Source organism: Equus asinus, chromosome 23, assembly GCF_041296235.1.
Source record: "Equus asinus isolate D_3611 breed Donkey chromosome 23, EquAss-T2T_v2, whole genome shotgun sequence".
Lineage (NCBI taxonomy): Eukaryota > Metazoa > Chordata > Mammalia > Perissodactyla > Equidae > Equus > Equus asinus.
The window spans coordinates 35519820-35541313 of record NC_091812.1 but is presented as its reverse complement, the minus strand read 5'-3'; the positions used below and the strand labels follow the sequence as shown (position 1 = coordinate 35541313).

The following is a 21494-nucleotide window of genomic DNA, read 5'->3' as shown; positions in this document are numbered from 1 at the left end:
ACTGAAGTGGAGTTTGCATTCTACTATCTTCTCACCAACGTCTTTTAAATTTAGGAATATCTTAAAATAATGACTATTAATTATAACTGCCTCCCTGCGAAGAGGAGGCAGAATTAAGCCTTGGCTTTATACCCACCATCCCTACGGCTGGACCCTCCTGGGGGGCCACCAGAGCACAGGTGTGGAGGGATACAGCTGCTCCCACACAGCACATGCTGGAGAAGTCCCTTCCTCTCAACATCCTCTTAGCTAACAGGTTGTTCTCATGCTAAGCCATGCTAATGAAAAGAGGAGGGTGTGTGAATACAAGGACCCCCGTCAGGCTGCTCACCATAGGACTGAGAACATCAGCGGGCAGCCCAGGCATGCAGTCAGGAGGCGGCGGCTTTAGAAAGTGCCCTGGCTGACCCTCTGGCCCTCAGCTGGCAAAGGTGTTGCAGGCCATCCCAGAAATGCTCACAAGGGGGCGCCTTTCTCTGTGCACCAAGGCCCAGATGCCAGAACCTGGTTTCCTTCCTGCCCGTATCTCTGTTTCAAACCCAGAGATACCTAGATGATGCCCAATTTCCCTTCCCATTTTGCACAAGATAGCAGGAGCCTTCCCCTAAGAAGCGTGTTTCACGTTTTTGTCTGTCTGGTTCAGTGGTAGATCCCTAGCACATAGTAGGACCTCCAGGCATGTTTACTTAATAAATGAATGCATTCCAGGGAGGTGCATGATCATAAGTGGGCAACCATATCATGAGACACTTCAGACCAAGCCCAAAACAACCACGAGAAGGAAGGCAACCAGCCCTGTTGCCATTGCGACCACACCCTAACTGTGGTGGGCATGTGAGTCTGCGCATCTGGTGGCACAAACTTCTGAAAAGCCATCGAGGGCGTCTGCTCCAGGGGCGGAAAGGAGATCCCAGGTACAGCTCAGAGTCCTCCCATATTTATTTCTGCTCACTTGATATGCACCTCTCCCTTGTCAACCTGGTACAACATGTTTATTTAAGAGATAATGTTGCCGTGGAGGAGTGCACAAGGCAATAAACAGCTTTTGCAGGCAATTAAATGCAGAAGTGAAATTGAGCTGCTGGTCAGTGGAACCAGCCATTCATCGTGAGTTTGTTCCAGTGTCACAAATGTTATTCCTGTTTCACAACAGGACAGGAACCTCTGATTGGGCCACAAATCTCCAGAGGCTGGAGACAGACCAAAAGCGATTAAAGCAGCTGCCGGCATGCAGGGCATTAACACGAAAGAGCTTTGGGATTCTGGAATGTTCACCTACTAGACTGCTCAATTTTTTACAAATTTATTTTATAGGTTTAGCACTTAGTAAGTGCTTGCTGGATTTTATAAGGAGACTTGCAAGAAGTTTCGAGTCTACAGTAAAAAGTCAATGGTTGGGTTTCTCTTTGCAAATAATTCAGCCCCTATTAATCTCTAAGAAGTCTAGCTTTAAAAAATTATGAAGATCTCCACTAGAGTCGATTTTTTCTAGGAATCAGAAAGGAGCTCTCTGCTGAATAACATTTCATGCGGCTCCCGCAAACGCACACTGACACACAAAGCAGCAAGGAAGGGGGAGAGAGTATCAGAGGGTCACTTGCTCCAGTCAAGAGTCAGGAGGGAAGCTGGGTCTTAGCAACAGAGAGTCAAGAAAGCAGATGGAGGAGATGCTGCCTAAGACTCAGGCCCCTCGGGTTAAGGCGGGGTCAGACCAAGGGAAGATGCAGTCAGGAGAGACTAGCACAGTGCTCTCCAGGGGCAGATGTGGGACACCTTCCACAAAGGAGACAGGCATGGCAACAACAAAGGGAGGGCGCCCACCCAGCCTTCTGCTAGAAGCTTCCACCAGGAGGGGGCAAGGCACTGGTCAAAGACCAGAGCCAGGGCACCTTCCAGAAACAGCAAAAGAGCAAGGTCCGGGGAGACCCCATCCCAGATCACTGTTCTCTGCACCTCTGCCCAGCAACTGGTTAACAAGCGAGCTGTCCAGTTCTCTCCCTTCAACATTGCTTATAAGTATTATTTGTAAGTGCTTACTATTTAACTAATACTTCTCTATAACTATCCAGTATAATCAGTATAATGTTTGTCTACACTTCCAGTTTTCTATCTCCTAATCAATTCTCATTTTGCACGAGATAATAGGAGCCTTCCCCAAGGAACCTTTTTTTGCATTGTTGTCTGTCTGGTTCAGAGGTAGATCCCTAGCACATAGTAGGACCTCCAGTCATGTTTACTTAATAAATGAATGCATTCCAGGGCGGTGCATGATCCTAAGTGGGCAACCATATCATGAGACACTTCAGACCAAGCCCAAAACCACCACGAGCAGGAACGCAATCAGCTCTGTTGCCATTGGATCAAATTCTTCTCCAACTCTGATAAAAATTCTTCCATACACATCCTATTCGGTCCATATTCACGTGTCACGGTCTTTTAATAATAACTAAAATGTGCATTACGTATACCCTATCTTGTTACAAAGGGGATCTGAGGTAGCTAAAATTCATTAAGAACAAAAGGCTGAAAATTAAATAGATTAAAAAAAGAGCAGGGCCAAGTCAAAATAATGGTTAATGCAATAAATTCATTGCAGTCAACATTGGCATAAGAGTTCTTGGTGTACAGAGAAACTTGCACATACACTCATCATCTCACATCAGTTATCACACCGCCTTAGGTATCCATGCCAGAATCCTATGAAGGTGGTCCTATGCCACTTTACAGATAAGAAAACTGAGATTCACAGGGTTAAGTATTTTGCTCAAGCCTACATGAACAGTTAAATCGCCAAGTTAGAATTGAAAACGGATCTTCAAGCGCCAGAATCCATGGTCCTCACAGCAACCCACATTGTTCCTTTAAATCAACAGGCCTGGTTTCTAGTCCAGGTTCCGGCATTAACTAGCTGTGGGCGCCGAGCAAATCCTTTCAGCTCCACACCTCAGTTTTCTCTGAAGCAGGATGCAGAGGACCTAGAGCTCTGTAAGAATCTATCTCAGCTCTAATCATCACTGCACTGATTTTCATCTGTCATTTTACAAACTGATGACTTAAATCCATGTTGGCTCTTGTTTTTGTTTTGTTTTGTTTTTAAGGAAGATTAGCCCTCAGCTAACATCTGCTGCCAAACCTCCTCTTTTTGCTTAGGAAGACTGGCCCTGAGCTAACATCCGTGCCCACTTTCCTCTATTTTATATGTGGGACGCCTGCCTCAGCATGGCTTGATAAGCAGTGCAGAGGTCCGTGCCCAGGATCTGAACCGGCGAACCCTGGGCAGCTGAAGTAGAGTGCGCAAACTTAACTGCTGTGGCACCGGGCCAGCCCATGGCTCTTGTATTTTTAATGAAAGAGTTTATTTCCAATAGAACTAATTTTTGTGGGCATGACTACAAGGTTGTAAGTCAAGCTTGTGTGCACATTTGGTTACAAGATCAATCCACAGACTCGTAAAATGTCAGACTAAGAAGGGACAGAGAGAGGCCATATGATGAAGCCCCTCCCTGCAATTGTTCTGATAATTTTCTACATTCCACACACACTGCAGGTGTGCCTACATGTGCTGTACTGATAATCCCATGCACAGAAAACTAGTACACAGATTCCAAAAGCAACTCCCAAAGAGCAAGGAATTCAGCATATTTTAAACACTAACGGTTGAGGCTGCACATTTCAGGAAAGCATTGGAAGCTGCACTCTCAGCCATCTGAAGTAACCACGCCTCAGCACTGTTCTAGAAGTTTCTACTTACTTCTCACCTCCACAAGGGAGGAAAGGAAATCAGAAGAATTCCAAGAAGATCACCAATGAAAAGCAAAGGACTTAGGGAGAAACTCTAAGCCCCAAGGAACTGATGAGGGCCTCAGTGTTTGTACTTAATGGATCTTGCAGGTAAGGGTCACCTCAGAGACAGTCTCCACTCTCCTCAGAGGTCTCAGCTCACAAAGGCCAGGGCTCCTGGGTGGCAGTTTCCGTAGCCCTGAGTTAGTTGCAGACCCAGAGATAACCAGACAGTGCTGAGAAACACACTTTGGAGCCAGACAGATTCAGATTCAAACTCCAGCTCGCCCATTTGGTGGCTGTGTGACCGCGGCTAAGTCAGTCTCAATGTCCTCACTTTTTGTAAAAAGGACACAATACCATCTGCCTCCTATGGCTGTGGGGGAGGATTCATTGCTCAACAAACGATAGCTATCAGAATGGATGTTATTTCTAACTAAGGGGAATGGGCATCAACCACAGTGGCAGAGAAGGATCTATTTCTGCAAAATCATTTGTTACATGAGAATATATTACCAACAGTGACCAGCTAGGAAATAAGGCTTAAGCCCAGGCCTCCAGGAAAACAAACACATATGTAAATGATGCCTCGGTGTCTCCCCTGGGCCTCTAACCGGGGACACCTCTCTCCAGTCTATTAAGTGGTAGTTCTAGAGAAGGCACTGACAGCGTCAAAACTGCTCGCCCCCCACAGGACTAAGAAAGTTTAGGCAAGACTTTTCCTTCCACGCTTGCTGGCAGGAGCACCAGAACTTGCCCTCAGGGGACTCTCTCCTTGTGCTCAGCAATGGAGGCAGCTCTCTAAGACTGGGCAACCTTGCTGCCCAAGAGTCCACCTCTTCCCAGCGGCCGAGAAAGTGGACTTTGGTGAGGGACCTCCGAGGAAATCCAAGACCTCTGCCATACCCTTCCCAGGTTTTCCAGGTAGAGTAAGAACAAACAGTGTGTCAGCCATCATATGCCATCTGAAAGATTCTGACAAAGTGGGAGGGTTAATTAATATAGGCGATCTCTGACTCTCCTGTAAAGCTGATCTCGAGCTGTCTTTCTTTCAGAAAAACATTTAGATTTTTCTTTCTCATCTTTTATCTCAGAAGCCAACAGGTTCACAGACCCTCCCTGCTTTATCCTTAAAAGCCTGGAAGTATCCAGAAAACCAGGACACTCCAATGGTAGTCCCCGGATCTTGGGAATCTGCGGGATGAGCTGGGTTTTTTAGAACAAGATACTTCTTTCTCTTTTCAGAGAGGGGAGGTCTCTAATAGAAATCAACCTAAAACCTGCCCCAAGTCATACCCAACTGGCACTTTGAAAGGCCTGAAGGGGTCCAGCTTGAAGATCCATAAATCATTGTACTTCCTTTTTATGCATATACTTCTCAATCCTAACACCAACAAGCTTTCAGTGCCTTTTTGTAAAAGTATGATTCTAAAAATGAAATATATGGAAAACTTAGGAAAATGTGTGGCCCAGGGGATGAAAACTGACATTTTAACACACCCAAGAAGTCAAATCCCTGAGGGTAGAGCGAGAGAATCCAAAAAGTGGGGTGACTTGAATATTAACAAGGCCCCTGCACCTAAAAAAAGTGCAGAGACAAAATGGAATAGAACTGCTCCCAGGAAAATTTCAACTCACATTTTTTAAAGTAGGCAACTTGCTCTAAACTCCCCAAATATACACATGGCATTGTGTTGGAATCAAAGCCCAGCTGAGAAAGCCTGAGCATGGCAGATGCATCCTAAAATGAGACCAAGTTCTCGCAGCATCGTGACATCGCACGGCTGGAGGGGGATGGGAGGGGTTGGATCTAAGTGCTCAGGAGTGCACAGAACCCAGCCCCTGAGTGCTCTCAGTGCTTCGAATCTGCTACTAATACACTGGCAAGATGGAAATGTTAAAACGGAGGAAGCAGAAGAGCTCTAGATAAACGCTCCTTCCTTGATAATGCAAAATGCTTTGTTTTACCCCCAAAAGCTCTTGATTGTACACTATTTTAAAAATACTTACTTAGTGTATAAAAGACTGACCTCTATTCCCAGCTAAAAACAGCTGGCCCAGCACAGCAGCAACCTATTCTTTTTTACCATTCTTCCATGCAAACCTACAGCCTATAACCCCTCTCCCTCTCAGGGTGCAAGTTCATCACTAAGATTACTGTCACCCAGAAGGGTCTGCACCCAGCACTTTCCAAGCTGCTCAAAGAAAGTGTGGGCAAGACTAGAGGAGGTGGGGCCTTGTACAGGAAGCCACTATGAATCCAACTCTGGCCAACTGGGTATTTATGCAAAATGTCATTGAAAAAATGAAAAAAGTAAAATTTGAAAACACAAACAAATATATGCACACTTCTTTACAATTCCTTGCACCCAATCTCTGGGGTTAAGTGACGTTATGGGTAGAGTGAAAATTTCTTACACATTTTGCATAATATGCACACGTGTGCTGAGGTGGGCATGCACGTGCGCGTGGGTGTGTGTGTGTGTGTGTGGTTTTCACATATCCAGTTCACTCTCTGGGTAACATTTACCTGCCACTGGTTTCCTGTCTGACCAGGCACATACGGTGCTGGGAGGCTCCGAAGGCTGTTCTTCATGGGGGATCCCCCGAGGGGGCTTCCCACATCCCCAGAAGAGGCGTCGGCAGCCAAGGCCACAGAGTACTGCGGGTAGTTGTACAGATTGTTGTAGTAAGGGAACAGAGACGGCTGGTAGAAGCCGCTGTAGTAGGTGGGGTCCGAAACCAGGTCAGGTGTGTTCTCCACGTGCCCTCTGCTGGTGACAGCAGGAATATCCTGGATGACCATGCGTGCCTCTAGAAAGAGAGAGAACATGGGATGAATGTGCAGGCCCACCAAACATCACCTCTAAACCTCAGCAACGCATCCCCTTCCTCCTCAAGATGTGCAGAGCTGCAGAACAAGGCGCCAGAGCACGCTGCTTCTCCTGCAGCCAGAAGAGGGGGGGGGTTCCACGGCTGGCGTAACTGGTGGCGCAGCTGGGACACTCTTGATGACTATTTTTATCAAGAATACCAAAAACATTTTAGAGGTCATTCTAATACGTCAAGCCTGACCGTCTAACTTCTACCCAGGAATTCTTATCCTAAAGTCAAGAAATTAAGAGATCAAATCTAGTTAATTTGGCTGTCTGCAAGCTTCTCCCAACAAAATTAATTGTGCTTCACTATAAATGGAGTAATAAAAAAAAAATCCCAGTGCCACACAGATATGTCAGACAGCCAAAGCAAGAGGTTGAGAGTTTAAGCAAACATTGTTTCCTTCACTTCCTTCCACAGCTGATACCGTAACCTTCGGAGGTCTGGGCTATGGTATAGACCAAGGGTAGACAAACAACTTCTGTAAAACGTCAGTGAGTAACTACTTTAGATTTCCCGGGCCACTGAGTTGCACAATGTACAGGCTGCTGCCTGGCTGTGTTGTAATAAAACTTTATTCACAAACACAGGCAGTACGCCAGAGTCCTGCAGGCTACAGTTTGCCAACCCCAGGTCTAGACTTTAAACTGTGGCAATTCCAAGAAACAACCCAATGGACTCTTAAGTCATCCCTCCAATGGACATTTATTAAACAATGTTCTAACAGCTGGCCCAGGGGCCTGAGATGGCTGGAGGGTGCCAGACTGCCCTGCCCTCAAGGAGTCTACAGTCTACAATGAAAAATATGACAGCATTACGAATACCACCACCACGGACTTTCATACAAGAACACCCATAAACCTTTATGGAAATTCAAAGGAAGGAAAGACGACTTAGCCTAGAAAGGAATTACGGAGACTTTCACGGAAAATAATACATCTGAGCCACACTTTAAGAGGAACAGGAAATAGCTAAAACAACGAGAAGAAGAGAGTACTGAGAAAAAAGCAGCAAGGCAAAGGAATGGAAGCAGGAAAGTGAGAGGAGAGAGTGGGAGTGATGGACGGGGCAGTCAGGCTGACGAATCGGGTGCAGAAAGGGAAAGAGAGGCCCAGCTGACAGGTGGGCTGGAGCAAGGTGAGGGGAGCCTGTCCAGCTCGTTGCACTCTCTTTGGGGAGCAGTGGGAACCACTGAGGATTTCTGAGTAAGGAGCGGAGAGGGTCAGAGCTGTTCTTTGGGGTGGTTTATCTCATGGCAATTCTTAAGACAAGTGAAGGGAAGAGAGACCAGAGGCAGAGAGACCCACTAGGGAGCCAGTGAAGTAGTCAGAGACCTAGAAGACTGCAAATATAAGAAACCTGTGCCAGGGACATGGGGGAGACAAAACGCAACAGAACTGGAGCACTGAGGAGACGTCAGGAACGAAGATGCAGGGGACATGGTCCGGGAGAGGAGGAAGCCTGGGAGGGCGGAGGAGAGGGAGGTGGTGAGTCCTGCTTAATCAAGACGCCAGAGGGACACACAGGTCGGGGAGATGAAGGTGGGCAAGAAATGTGAGGCTTGCACTCAGGGAGGAGGCTGAGGTTGGCAGCTTAGATTTAGGAGTCGCCACCGGGAGATGCTGGCTGCATCTGGGACGGGGAGGAGCGGGTTGTTACGGAAGACCATGTTCTGAGAGAAGAAGAGAGAGCCAAGGTAGGAAATCGTGGCAAACTGAAGGGAGAACGCGATGTCAGAGAGGCCAAAGTTGGGGCAGATCCCAGAGGCGGCAGGCTGCGGTGTCAGCTGCTGCGAAGAGATCAAGGAAAATTAGTTCTGGAAAACACCAGCAGAGGACTAAGTCTCTAGGGCCTTGGAGTCTTAGTGTAGTGGAAGGAGCGGAAGCCTGCAAGAGAGCGAGAAGCACATTAGCACTGACAAAACAGAGGAGAGGAATCCAAGGCAGAGCCTTCTCCCTCACCAGAATGTAAGATCTAGCAAGCAGGCGCCACGCCCCCCGGCTCACCCGTGCATGCAAGCACAGTGTAGCACACGTGGTGGTAAATATCTGCAGAAGGGATCAAGGAATGATGGTTTATCAAGTAGCCTGGCACCAAAAATAAATGTCAGGAAAAAACAGAAGCTTCAAGGAGTGATATGATGGTGTTACCGTAGTCCCCTTTTATCCACGGGGGATACATTCCAAGACCCCCAGTGGATGCCTGAAACCACAGATAGTACTGAACCCTATGGATACTATGTTGTTTCCTATACATAAAGACCTATGATAAAGTTTAATTTATAAATTAGGCACAGTAAGAGATTAACAACAAGAACTAATAATAAAATAGAACAATTATAACAATATGCTGGAATAAAAGTTATGTGAATGTGGTCTCTCTCAAAATATCTTAGTGTGCTCACCCTTCTTGTGAGGATGTGAGATGATGCAGCGCCTATGCAATGAGCGGCAGCGAGGTGGATGACGCAGGCACTGGGATGTGTAGCGTCATTTCCTGACCACAGGTGACCGCAGGTAACTGAAACCACGGAAAGCGAAACCGTGGATAAAGCGAGACTACTGTAATTCATTTTTAAAACACCGAGAAGGGTTGAGTACAAGGAGGTAGGGAGAGGAAGCTAGTAGAGGTAAATTGCCAGCACAATGCATGGCTCAGAGCAGGTGCTCAGAAAGTGTCCCTTGGCTGAATGTGTGGAAGGGGAAAGAGAAAATACACAAGGGAGCACAGGACCAGAAGCAGAAGCTCTGGAAGGTTTGGGTGAGATCTACCACAAAACGGAGTTTTACAACCTTATTTTAAAGTCAGCACTAGAGTCCCTTTTCTCTGACAGGATACCAAACCCATCTACCTCATGCTCCTGTAAATGCATGGTCAGGCCACTATTTTATTCTAGTTCCTTCCTTACTTCTCTCCTCCTCTTCCCAGCTAACGAGATGAGAAATTCCAACTCCATTATTCCACACCGCTTCTGGAGAAGGTACATGTCATTCCTCCTCACCGGCCCCACTGGCCCTTTTTCTTATTTTAAACACCAGTTTAGTAGCATAATGGGTGTTTTTCAGCATCTACTTCTTTTGTTTTCAATGTCATGTTTTTACTGTTCCTCTGATTACAAAAGCAATAAAGACTTTGGAAAGATGACAAATTATACAGATGTTTAAATAAGAAAAGGAATGAATGACACATTCTTGTCACCCGGTCATATGCATTAGTGGGACATCCATACACAGTCTCATCGACATTTAGGAAGGCACTTCAGATGCTTACCCTGTCCCTGCAGTGGGAGAAACCAGATCCTCCTTAGGGCCTGCCATTCAAAAGCAAGGTTCTTAATAAAGAAAGTAACACACAATAGCAGGCAAAGAATTAAATGCAAACCCAAGGACACCAGCCTTCTAGGATCAGGGCACAGGTTTTCTGCATCATAACCTTAGTCAGGACCTTTGCTCAGGCCTCAGTTTATCCAGCAATAAAACGATGTCAGTAATAACTCTCAAGGTAACAAGACAATGGCTTCAATACACTGCACAGGAAACCTCAAATAAAATGCTATGTCAGGTCAAAGCAAGGATTTGCTTTACTACAGCTGATTGTAATTAACAATGCCATCACTTGCCCATATTTTATTTCCTCTTTCAAATTATAATGATCTTTAAGAATGAATTAAGATCTAGGTTGGAAAAGTTTCATTTGATACCAGTATGTAAAATGTAAAAATCATTTGCTCTTTCTAAGAATAGATGTCTAAATATTTTATACTCTGAAAATATTTAAGCACTCCTAAAAAGTGACATTTTAAAAAGTACTAAGAGGGGCCAGCCTGGCGGCATAGTGGTTAAGTTCACACACTCCCCTCCCGCGGCCCAGGGATTGCAGGTTCAGATCCCGGGTGGGGACCTAGCACCACTCATCAAGTCACGCTTTGGCGGCATCCCACATAAAATACAGGAAAATTGGCACAGATGTCTGCTCAGTGACAATCTTTCTCAAGCAAAAATAAAAATAAAATAAATAAAAAGCACTAAGAGAGGGGACCTGTTCCAGGGACACATGGAACCACCAAAGTCTGTATTTTATGAATCACCAAAATGTATTTTAAAGTTCTAAATTAAAACTCTTGGCCAATGTTAAAAGCAGCTTTATGACTCCCAGCCTTTGTGTGCATGCTACCAGTACATGGAAATTTCCCAAGGTTGAAATAAACATCCAGCAAACCACCTGTGTGTCATCCAGTGGCGCTTAGAGTGCGGTCCTGAATCAGCAGCATCAGCACCACCTGGGAACTTGCAGAAATGCACATTCTCAGACCCCACCACAGACCCAAGGCATCAGAAACTCTGAGGTTCAGGCCCAGCAATCTGAGTTTCAACAAGGCCCTCAGTAGGTTCTGATGCAGAAGAGCTTAATTCATCCATCTAACTGCTTATCTGACAAACTTTAATAATCTTCATAAGGCTTCAGGACAATCAAGAGGAGCAGAGGAGCGGGTAATATAAACATCATTTATTCTTGACCTTAGTTGTATTTTTGTATTTATATTTGATTCATTCATTAGTTATCATACAACAACTATGTCCAAAGCTTTGCTTTAGATGTTGTAAAAGGCACAAAGAAATGTTCAAAATGTTTCACTGCTTCTTAACGATGTGCCATCTATTTGGGAAAATAAGGCATAGACTAGGAAACCTACAAAGCAAGGATCTAACCGCCACAATGACAGTCCAGGTAGATGCACCATCAGCAAAGGTGGCAGAGACACGAGCCACGACGGCGGTGCTTTGGAGAGATGCTGGGGATGGGAAGGCACTCAAAAGAGGAGAATAATACCAACAGGATCAGGAAGGAGGAAAAGGACAAGACATCTTCCAGGGACAGTGACCAGATGAGCCTGGCTGGAGTGCAGAGTTCACGTCAAGGGATGAGAGACGATGAGAACGGAAAGTTACGTTGGGTCAAACGGTGGAAGGCCTTGAAAGTGAACGCCAGCCAAGGACTTCTGGTTTCTCCTCAAGCTATAGGGAGTCAATGAAGGCTTTCAGAGCAAGGAAGCAGCATAAAAATACTTAAGGAAATGAATCTGATCCAAGCGCAAAAGATGGATCTAGGAGCATGAGGAGGTAGAAGAACAGACTAGGCTAGAACAGCCTATTCTACATACAGTGGTCCCTCCTTATCCATGGGGGATACGTTCCAAGACCCCCAGTGGATGCCTGAATAGTACCGAACCCTATAGATACTATGCTTTTTCCCGCACATAAATATCTATGATAGAGTTTAAACTACAAATTAGGCACAATAAGAGACTAGCAATAACTAATAATAAAGTTGGCTTTGGTGAAATAATTAAGCAAAATAAGGGTTACCTGAACACAAGTACTGTGATACCTCGACAGTCAATTTGATAAGCAACACGGCTACTAAGTGGCTAATGGGTGAGCAGCCTGTACAGTGTGGATGTGCCGGACAAAGAGATGAGCCAGGCTGAGGGGCGTCGGGGGAGACAGCGAGAGATTTCATCACACTACTCAGAACGGCGTGCAATTCAAAACATATGCATTATTTATTTCTGGAATTTTCCATGTAATATTTTCAGACCGCAGCTGACCTCGAGTAACTGAAACTGGGAAAAACGAAACTGCGGATAAAGCAGGACCACTGTATGTATGTACATATGGTCTATAGACTAGAACAGACTAGGCTCTTTAAATAATCCAGCCTGAAGAGATCATTATGAGCTTGCAAAGGGAGGCTGCGGGAATAAGAGAAGGAATCACATGAAAATCACTGGCACTTCTGGTGTGCTGGGAATTCTCTTCAAACAACCAAGTTACACTGCTCATTCTGTCACCCAGGGACCAGGGAAGCCACCCAGCTCCCCTTTCAGACCCTTGCTCAACTGCTCAGTGACGATGCGATATTCACTCCAGACTAAGGGACACACAGTATAGTATTGATGGCAGAATATGCCATCTCACCAACCTCTGCTACAGCAGAATTCCCATGAGAATAGAGGCAATCTCTTCAACACTGGGATGTCATCAAAGCTGGTAAGTCAAGATTAGTGCCACTATTAATTGGGGATAAACCCACAAGTAAGATTTCCAACTCATAAGCCACAAAATATATACACCAATCATTCAAAATTTGAAATATATATGTGTATATGTGCAGAAAGTGATTTTCCATGTATAAGCTCTTAATAGGCTATTCCTAATCATTTTCCGAATTACAGGAACAAAAAGAGTGAAAAGTGACAACTGGCTCTAAAAATCTGAGAAATGCACCAATATATATCAAGCCCCTCACTGTGACTGTCAATTCCTCCTGTCCTTCCCCATTCTCCATGCACACTGTGACACGGACGTTCAACCTGCATGGCCGGTGTGACTAAGTACGAAGACCACAGAAGTATCCTGCAAAGGAAGCATCCCAATGAGTTTGCTGAAAGTTCTTAATCTGGATCTCACTCTTTTTTTCTCGGATAAAAACAGGCCAAGGTTACTTAACAATGATATTAATAATAGAAAGCACAACAGCATTGTTCTCAAGAGAATGTGGCAGCTTTCTGAACCTGTAGTCTCTTATAGGAATTACTAGGTGCTCTGCCAAGATGCAAATGGAAGTATGAAGTTAGATGTTTTAAGTGTTGTTATTTATTACTGGTAGAGTCCTAATTCGTGCTCTAGGGAAGAAAGATTAGTGGGACTGCATTCAACAGCTAGGAAAGGAAGCAGGCCCTGGAGAAGTTATGTATCAGGAAAGTGACCAACAGCATCCATCCAACAGAGGCGTTGCTTGCAGACTCAACCACTTCTTATTCCAACGTTTTTATCTGTGGCTCTGTACGTTTACCTTCCACACGTTCAGTTCCTGGATCAGCCTTCCCAATTCCTCTGCTACTTTTCTTTGCACTAACATATGCAACGTGAAATATGATTCACTCCTTCAAGAGAGATCAATACCCACAGATGATAAATACACTTATTGATCTTGTGGTGTTATATGCTGGTCTCCAGGCCCGTGGCATATTAATAGGAGTTAACCAGTAATTCATTTGAAGGTCTGTGAAGGCTTCTTTTCCCACTCTTCTCTAGTGTCAAGATTCCCAGAGTGGTTGCACACTGAGTCCTTTCCATCCAAACCTGGAGCCACACTCCCTTTTCAATGACAAAACCAAACCCAGCAGTTTCCTATACGAAACGTCACAAATGAAAACAAACTTACAATTTACGAACAATAACACTATTTGCAATTCACAACGATCTCACATAAACGGTTAATTTGGGTACGCCAGGTTTATTTGTCTTCGTAACTGTATACCTTGCAGCATGCCTGTCCTACTCAGCTTCCAGTTTTAGGAGTTAACAAATAGACAAAATTGTTCACTATTAATTCCAAGATCTCAAAATTCTCCACTATCAACTAACACGTGCTGAGTGCCAGGTGGGTACAGAAAAAGTACAAGTCATTCTCCCCATTACTTTTTTTGGTTTTTTTTGGAAAATTAAGGTCTTAAGAAAAAGACTCTATGTTGTTTGTTGACACATCATGGAGTTTGGAGGACGACAGTGGGGCGCGCCTCACTGGAACAAGAAGGCTTGCTCAGCTCCCTGCTTCTGGCATTCTTCTCTGCAGGGCAACCCTGTGTCCAGGTGAAGCGGCTCCTGGCATTTCCAAGACTTAGGAAAAACTGGGAAACCAGTGGGACGCTTCATGACTCTTCCCCTACATAAGAAAGAACCTAGAGGAGCTACACGGGGAGAAAAGTCATTCTGTGAGCTGGTACCTGGGCCCTCTAAGCACTCACACAATTCCAAGAAGAAAATCCTAGAAGAGAAAATCCTTGCCATCCTGACCAAGGGAAAGGGTTGGCTTTCTGAGTTAACAGAGCTGGTGCAGACAGTTGAGGTGGCAATGTGTCTACTGTTCACATGACTAACTGGTGACTGTGATGATGAACGAGGGACACCACCACAACTGTCACCGTCCCCTGCCAGGGTAACAATTTCCATCCAATGCAATAAATTTACTGAGCACCTGCTATATGCAAGGCAACCTGTCCAGTACCTTGAGACAGACAAAGGATGTAGTGCTTAATGCTGTAGGCTCTCAAGTAAGGGGAGACTTCAGAACACACACACAGAAGGAGAGACTGACCAAAGCTATGGGAAAATGCAAAAACTGCGTGGAGGGAACGGCGAGATTAAGTCGGCCTTCAAAGTACAAGTTCTGCTGATGTTAGTGAGCTAACATCACCATTGAACAAAAGGCATGGAGTATGTTAGAGCCAATTTCTCCTTTTCCCAAGTAATTTTTTTCTATGTAATTTGGTCCTGGGGGAATCTGCCAAGTTGTCTTTTCTTCTTAGCGTGAAGGCCTTTACATAACAAAACAAACCTGAAGTTGGCCTTTAGAGCCAGGAGCAGGCTTGGTTCAAAGGTGTGTGAAATGTCAATGTGGGATGCAAAGGGATCTGGAGAAGGAAGGAGAGAGATAGATATGGATTGTTGAGCATGATCAGATGAAAGAAAGAGGTACAGGGGGAAGATGGAGAAAATATAAAGAGGAAGAAAAGGAAATACAGGGCTTTCAAGGGAGCTGGCAAAATTTGAAACTGGCTGCCCTGGGGCCACTGAAAAGCCCGGAAAGTAACCGCCACCTCCATTGTGTGCAGCAAGAATGAGCAAGAAGCCAAGCCCTGCCCTCAAGGAGCTTACTCTCCGTGTGGATGGAGAGCACAAGGGAGACTTGAAGGAATCAGCAAAGGTTTTCATAGAGGACGCTAAAAAAAGAGAGAGAGAGAAGAAATTTCACGTTAAGAAAAAAAAAGGTGACAGCACAAAAAAAGTTTCTGGGATGTTAGAACAGCCTGCAGAGCAGGGAGCCAGGGTCCACTGTAGGATGAGAAGGAGGATGCTGCTGGCACAGTAGGATGGAGTTTAGCCTCTCCTCCAGGGAAAAACTTAACTGCATCTGAAAAGACTGGAGCTTAAAGTGCAGGCTTCACTGTGTGGTCCCAAGGAGGAGCTGAGGGCATCGTGGCAATGCCTCCCTCATATACCTACCCACCCGCCAGCATTCCTATTCAGGGGGTTCTGTTCTCCCCTCCCTGACTCCTGTTCGCTCTGTGCGTCCCCTCCGCCTCCTCCCCTGTGTGTGCCTCAGAACTCCCAAGGGCCATCCAGGGAAACTGTTGGCCCTCCAGTGGGAGTCAGATACGGAGAAAATGCCATTTCTCTGACTACGAGAAAAAGTCTCACGGCCGCGACAGCCTATCTCCTGGCTGAGAAAGAGGTTTTCTCTCTGGAGGCCAGTTCAGAATTTCCTATCGTGGGCAAGATGCCAGAGACAGTCTGTGACTCTGTCAACACCTCCCAGCAGACTGGAGGAGGCAGCGGTGCCCCAAACAGGCCAGCCACAAGGCTCAAGCTCAAGAGTGGATGAGAGAAGAGAGGGAAGATGCCCAACACATCTCCTCTCCATCAAGTGGCCGAGTCTAAAAGAGGTCTTACAGAAAATCCCTTCTCGGATCTTTTTAATGTCTCTCACATTAGGAAAATTTTAAATTAGGAGCATTTTTGACTGGCTGTGTCCATATATTTAGGTCTCCACAGAAAAGGTCTGTTCTGTACTGTATTCAGACAACTTAAAATGTAGGGGCTTAATTTATCAGGGGCTTTTTTCTCAGGCATGAAGGGTGCTGGACAGAGGGGTGTCAGTTTTTGTTTGCTCATGGCCAGCCCCCTGAAGACTCTGGATTTAGATTCTGCTTTTATAACTTTCTTTTAAAAAATAAGATCACAGATGTTTCTCTTTGCCCCTATAGTTCTGAGACAGAGATGTGATATGAAGGAGTGGATTCCTAAGTAAACGTGAAGAGATAAAAAAACCAAATTACCATTCACCTGTTGATGGGCATCTGGGCTGCTTCCAAGTCTTGGCTATCGTGAATAATAAAGAAGACGTGGTATATAAATACAATGGAATACTACTCAGCCATAAAAAAGACAAAATCGTGCCATTTGCAACAACATGGATGGACCTTGAGGGTATTATGCTGGGTGAAATAAGTCAGACAGAGAAAGACAAATACCGTCTGACTTCACTCATATGTAGAAGACGAACAAACACACAGATAAGGAGAACAGATGGGTGGTTGGCAGGGAAGGGTGTGGGGGGAGGGAGAAGTGGGGAAGGGGGCACATAGGTATGGTGACAGATGATGACTGGACTTTCGGTGGTGAACACGATGCAGTCCACACAGAAACTGAAATATAATAATGTACACCTGAAATTTACACAGTGTTATAAACCAACGTGACTGCAATAAAATAAGCATAATAAAAAAAATCAAATTACATCTCAACATATTGTTTCACACGGCTTTTGTTCAACTCGAGATTATACCCAGTTCGATTTAACATCCCGGTTTTCAGTCAGGTAAAATGTTTTACGTCATCCCGAACAACAACTTAAGCAATTGCTGAGAAGGACTGGGCCCCCCAGGAACAGAATCTGCCTGTAAGCAGGCAGCTCTCATGCTCCACGAGGCAGAGTGGGTGGGGGAATTCCTCGGAGACCGGGCCACACCCCAGACCACTTTACACAGAGCCTCTGGCGATGGGGGCAGGCCCCAGAACTGTTCAGAGGACCAGGGTGAGTCCAGCACCAGCAGGACGACAACTGGTTTAAACCCAGCAGAGGCTGGTGTTTGAATGCCCCGAGGTGACACCTGACACCTCACCCTGCAGCCCTTCCAAAAACGTGGTTGGAGGCATCCAGTCCACAACTCCCTTTCAAGGGCCCACAAGGTCAAAAGCATCTCCACAATCACGTGAAGATGTCTTCTGCCTTTCTCACTGTGTTGACATTTGCACTGACGATGCGGAAGCCGTGGTGGGGAAAACCACTGGTGCCTTAGCTCAGCCAAACGGTGCTAAGAGACATTGTATTCCTCATCGCTATGAAATAAAATATTTAAAAACTTTTTATGCCAAATTTGCTTAAAGATGCCCTTGATGAAGCAGAAAAAAAAAAATAACGTGATTAAATCCCTACCTTTGAGTGAGTCTTTTTAACATTGTGTGACAAAGTGGAAAGGACTCATCACACTTCTAGCGCACACCCAAGGGTGGTTTCCTTCAAATAGGCACGTGTGCAAATGTTTGAGTTAAGAGCTGTACGCACTGCTTTTTTTATGGAACATAATAGACAGTCATGCGCTGCATAACGATGTTTCAGTCAACGATGGATGGAAGATACAACAGTGGTCCCACAAGATTAGTACCATAGAGCCGAGGTGTGTAGGAGGCTATACTACCTAGGTTTGTGTAAGTACAGTCTATGATATTCGCACAACAACAAAATCGCCTGCTGACGCATTTCTCAGAATACATCCCTTCACGAAGCAACACATGACCGTACTCGGAAGAACGAGTGACGACAAACTACGGTCATGGAGACTTTGGTATTTGGCAGACATTTTCTTGAAAATGTACAAAGCGAGCCTATCCCTTCAAGAAAAACAATCGACAGAATTTATTGCCAAAAATTTGAGCTTCAAGTAAAACTTAGAATTTGGAAAACTTATGTCTGCCACCATGTGCTTGACAACTTCCCAAACTTAAAGACTCCTCTGACAAGATCAGTAGTGATATTAATGAATGGGATTTCCTGATATTTTGTAATGGAATATGTCAATGTTTGGAAGATCCGTACATCTCAATGAACTAATATTTTCCAAATGACCAATGCATGACGTTATGAAATAACCCATGGGTGGAAGATCCATTTAAAGTGCAAGATAGACCAATGGATTTTAATTGAACAGAGCATGAAAAGCTCATTAGCATGGTTTCAGATTCCACACTGCAACGAATCTTTAAGAAATAATCGGGGGCCGGCTCTGTGGTGTAGCGGTTAAGTGCGCGCGTTCCACTTTGGCAGTCCAAGGTTTGCCAGTTCAGATCCCGGGTGCGGACAAGGCACCACGTGGCAAGCTATGCTGTGGCAGGTGTCCCACATATACAGTAGAGGAAGATGGGCACAGATGTTAGCTCAGGGCCAGTCTTCCTCAGCAAAAAGAGGAGGATTGGCAACAGATGTTAGCTCAGGGCTAATCTCCCTCAAAAAAAAAAAAAAAAGAATCGCATGTCAAACTTTGGTCTAGTATCAAGGAATAGTCACAACGATCTTAAAATGCTATTCAAACACTTCTCTCCCTTTTCCACCTCTTCATCTATGTGAAGCTGAATTTCCTTCATGTATTTCAATCAAAACAACAGAATGAATAAACAAGGAGATATGGGAACCCAGCTGTATTCTATTAAGCTAGACATAAAAGAGATTTGCAAAAATATGAAACTATGCCACTCTCCTCAATTTTTTTTGTTTTGGAAAAATACAATTATTTTTCATTAAAATGTTACTTATGTTATAACAAGTGACAGATTTATTATTTTAAGGGAACTAACATATTTTTAATTTCTCAGTTTTAGTTTCTAATTCAACAAACATGGACATATATAACCCATTTAAACAAAAGCTCTTTGAGGCCCTCGATAATTTTTAAGAGTATAAAGGGATCCTGGCACTAAAAAGTTTGAGAACCTCTGTCCTAAAGGTTCTTCTCTTTGCAGGAGGACCGACTTCAGAGCAACTGACGGCCAGAGTGATTCTGAGCTAGCTCCCTGAGCTGCACAGTCAACAGTAAAGTCCCAATTGGGCACCTCTGGCTTTATCCTTAAGCCTGGAACATTTCTTCCAGCAAAATAGACTTTAACCACCACAGAGTATGGCCAGGCAGCAGGACTTCGGGTTGAGGGCACCAGATCCCGAATCAAACTGCTTCATCAGGTCTGGAATCTACCACCCTGTGACCTTGGATCCAGCGACTTAAGTCTTCCTTGCCCCAGTATGTGTCACGTGGGGATAATGCCGCAAGAGTGGAGAAGAAGCTCTGACACTCCATAAGCACTCGACACGTTAGCTGTTGTTATGATCACAATCACAACCCAGTGATAGCTTTCCCTGCCATCAAGCAAGAGAGCCACCAAGTAATTCTGCAAAGAAGTTATCCTTGTTCCAAACGCTCATCTTTGGGGGACGCAGGAGGGCTGGGCTGCACCTGGCAGGGCCGCCCGAGTACTACTGAACTTGGAGAGGAGCAGAATCCTCCGCTCCCGGCCTCCTCCGAGGTCAGACGGTAGCCTTGAGTGCATTCGCTGCGATATACTCCCTAAAGTCATAATCAGGAAACGCGGGAACAATCTGTTTCTCCCACAAGGCAATCATGACAGGGCTATTTTAAACGTCAAATATGAACCTGGCGCCAGGGAAGCAAACAACCTCTTCACTGTGTACCTGCCGTGAGCCCGGAACCATCTCTACATAGTGAGACTAACACCGCCAGGTGGAGAAGAGCTGGCCGCCCCTTCCCTTCCCCAAATCCCAGCTCCCCCAGCCCCGCCTCCTTGTGTGTTCAATTCTGCCTCTGAGAAGCCAGGGTGCTTCCCTTCGGGAAGGCAGGGATTTCATTTATTTGGGGGGACTGCTGCTGTTTCAGGGCTGAACTTTTAGCTTGCTATAAAGTTAATGTGCTATTCAATGTTCATTCCAGGCAAGACGGTGGGGCTGTGTATTTTCTGCCACCCCCAGAAGGCCATTATCTGTAATTGCCCATTACCATGCATAATTATTTCTCCGAGCTTGGTCTATGACCTCCAGGGTTGCACCGCTGTTACAGCTAACCGCTCTCTTACCAAATTTGTGAAGGAAGCTTTTCTGACCTTTAGCCCTTTTCGTGGTATATTCCAAAGCCGATATCAGAATGCTTATCTCGAATCAGGAGTATTTCAGATCTCTTCCAGATGTACCTTTCCCACCTCCACGGAGTTTTACCTCCCCTCAAACAACAGGAAAATAAAGCATAATCAACTCTTCACTATGTGGGAGCTGATAACCCAAACTGGGAATTATCTGGAACTCTTTTTACACCCTTGTCTTTCATTTGGCTATTTAATTGCACCATGCCTTTTAAAGATTGCTACTTGGAGAAGGTGGAGACAGGAAAGGGAAGAGAGAAAGGGTGAAACTTTAAATCTTAAATTCAATATATATGCTCCTACATTTACTGTTTTTTGAGTGGGAGGAGGAACTATGTTCAAATCAATGATTAAAATGAGATTTGGGGATTCCATGTGCATTTAAAATATTAATTCTAGAACTGACCTTAGGTGACACATCCCAAAGCGTCATTTTACATTTATCTCAGTTTTCGACATTAGCAGGATAAGAGAAAAGGGGATGAGGATTTGCTGGCTGTACACGTGGCTGCCGAGATGCTGAGCTAGTCATGGGCATTTCTGTGTCTTCATCATCCCTCACCTTCTTCAGAAGCCCTCACTGCACTGCTCAGGTGTGAGGGTTGAGAGGTACCTCGAAGTTCTATAAAGTTCGCAGAAATAGTGTGAAAGAGGGTACGTGGCTAGAATCGAAACAACTCCCACTGCTTCTGAGCCTGTCCACCAAATCTCCTCCATGTGTCCACTCTTTACACGTGCATTTGTCATTATTTTCCTTTTGTCTTTCCTTCTTTTGAATAAAGCTCCTCCAAAATTAAAAGAAGTCGATTCTAAAAATAAACACTTGTCCCTTCTTTCAACCATCATTTTTACCAAAGTCAAGTAGGGCGAACCACAGAGAATTGAAGCTGATAGCTTTTCACAGAATCCGACAACAGGGAAGACCCGGAAGTAATTTTACCCCTCCTTTCGATGTCTGGAGAAGTTAAAGCAGCCACTCCAAGACAGTACGTGAAGCTGACAGTGGGACCT

The 21494-nt window shown here is 45.1% G+C and overlaps 1 protein-coding gene across 1 annotated transcript in view; it reads right to left on the bottom strand.

Moving 5' to 3' along the window:
- The window catches only part of DMRT1 (doublesex and mab-3 related transcription factor 1), a 101641-nt gene that overhangs the window by 56481 nt on the left and 23666 nt on the right, over positions 1-21494 (bottom strand). Inside the window, exon 4 of the mRNA XM_070495695.1 lies at positions 6311-6594. Coding sequence (XP_070351796.1) covers positions 6311-6594 — 284 coding nt within the window. The remainder of the gene's footprint in view (positions 1-6310; positions 6595-21494) is intronic.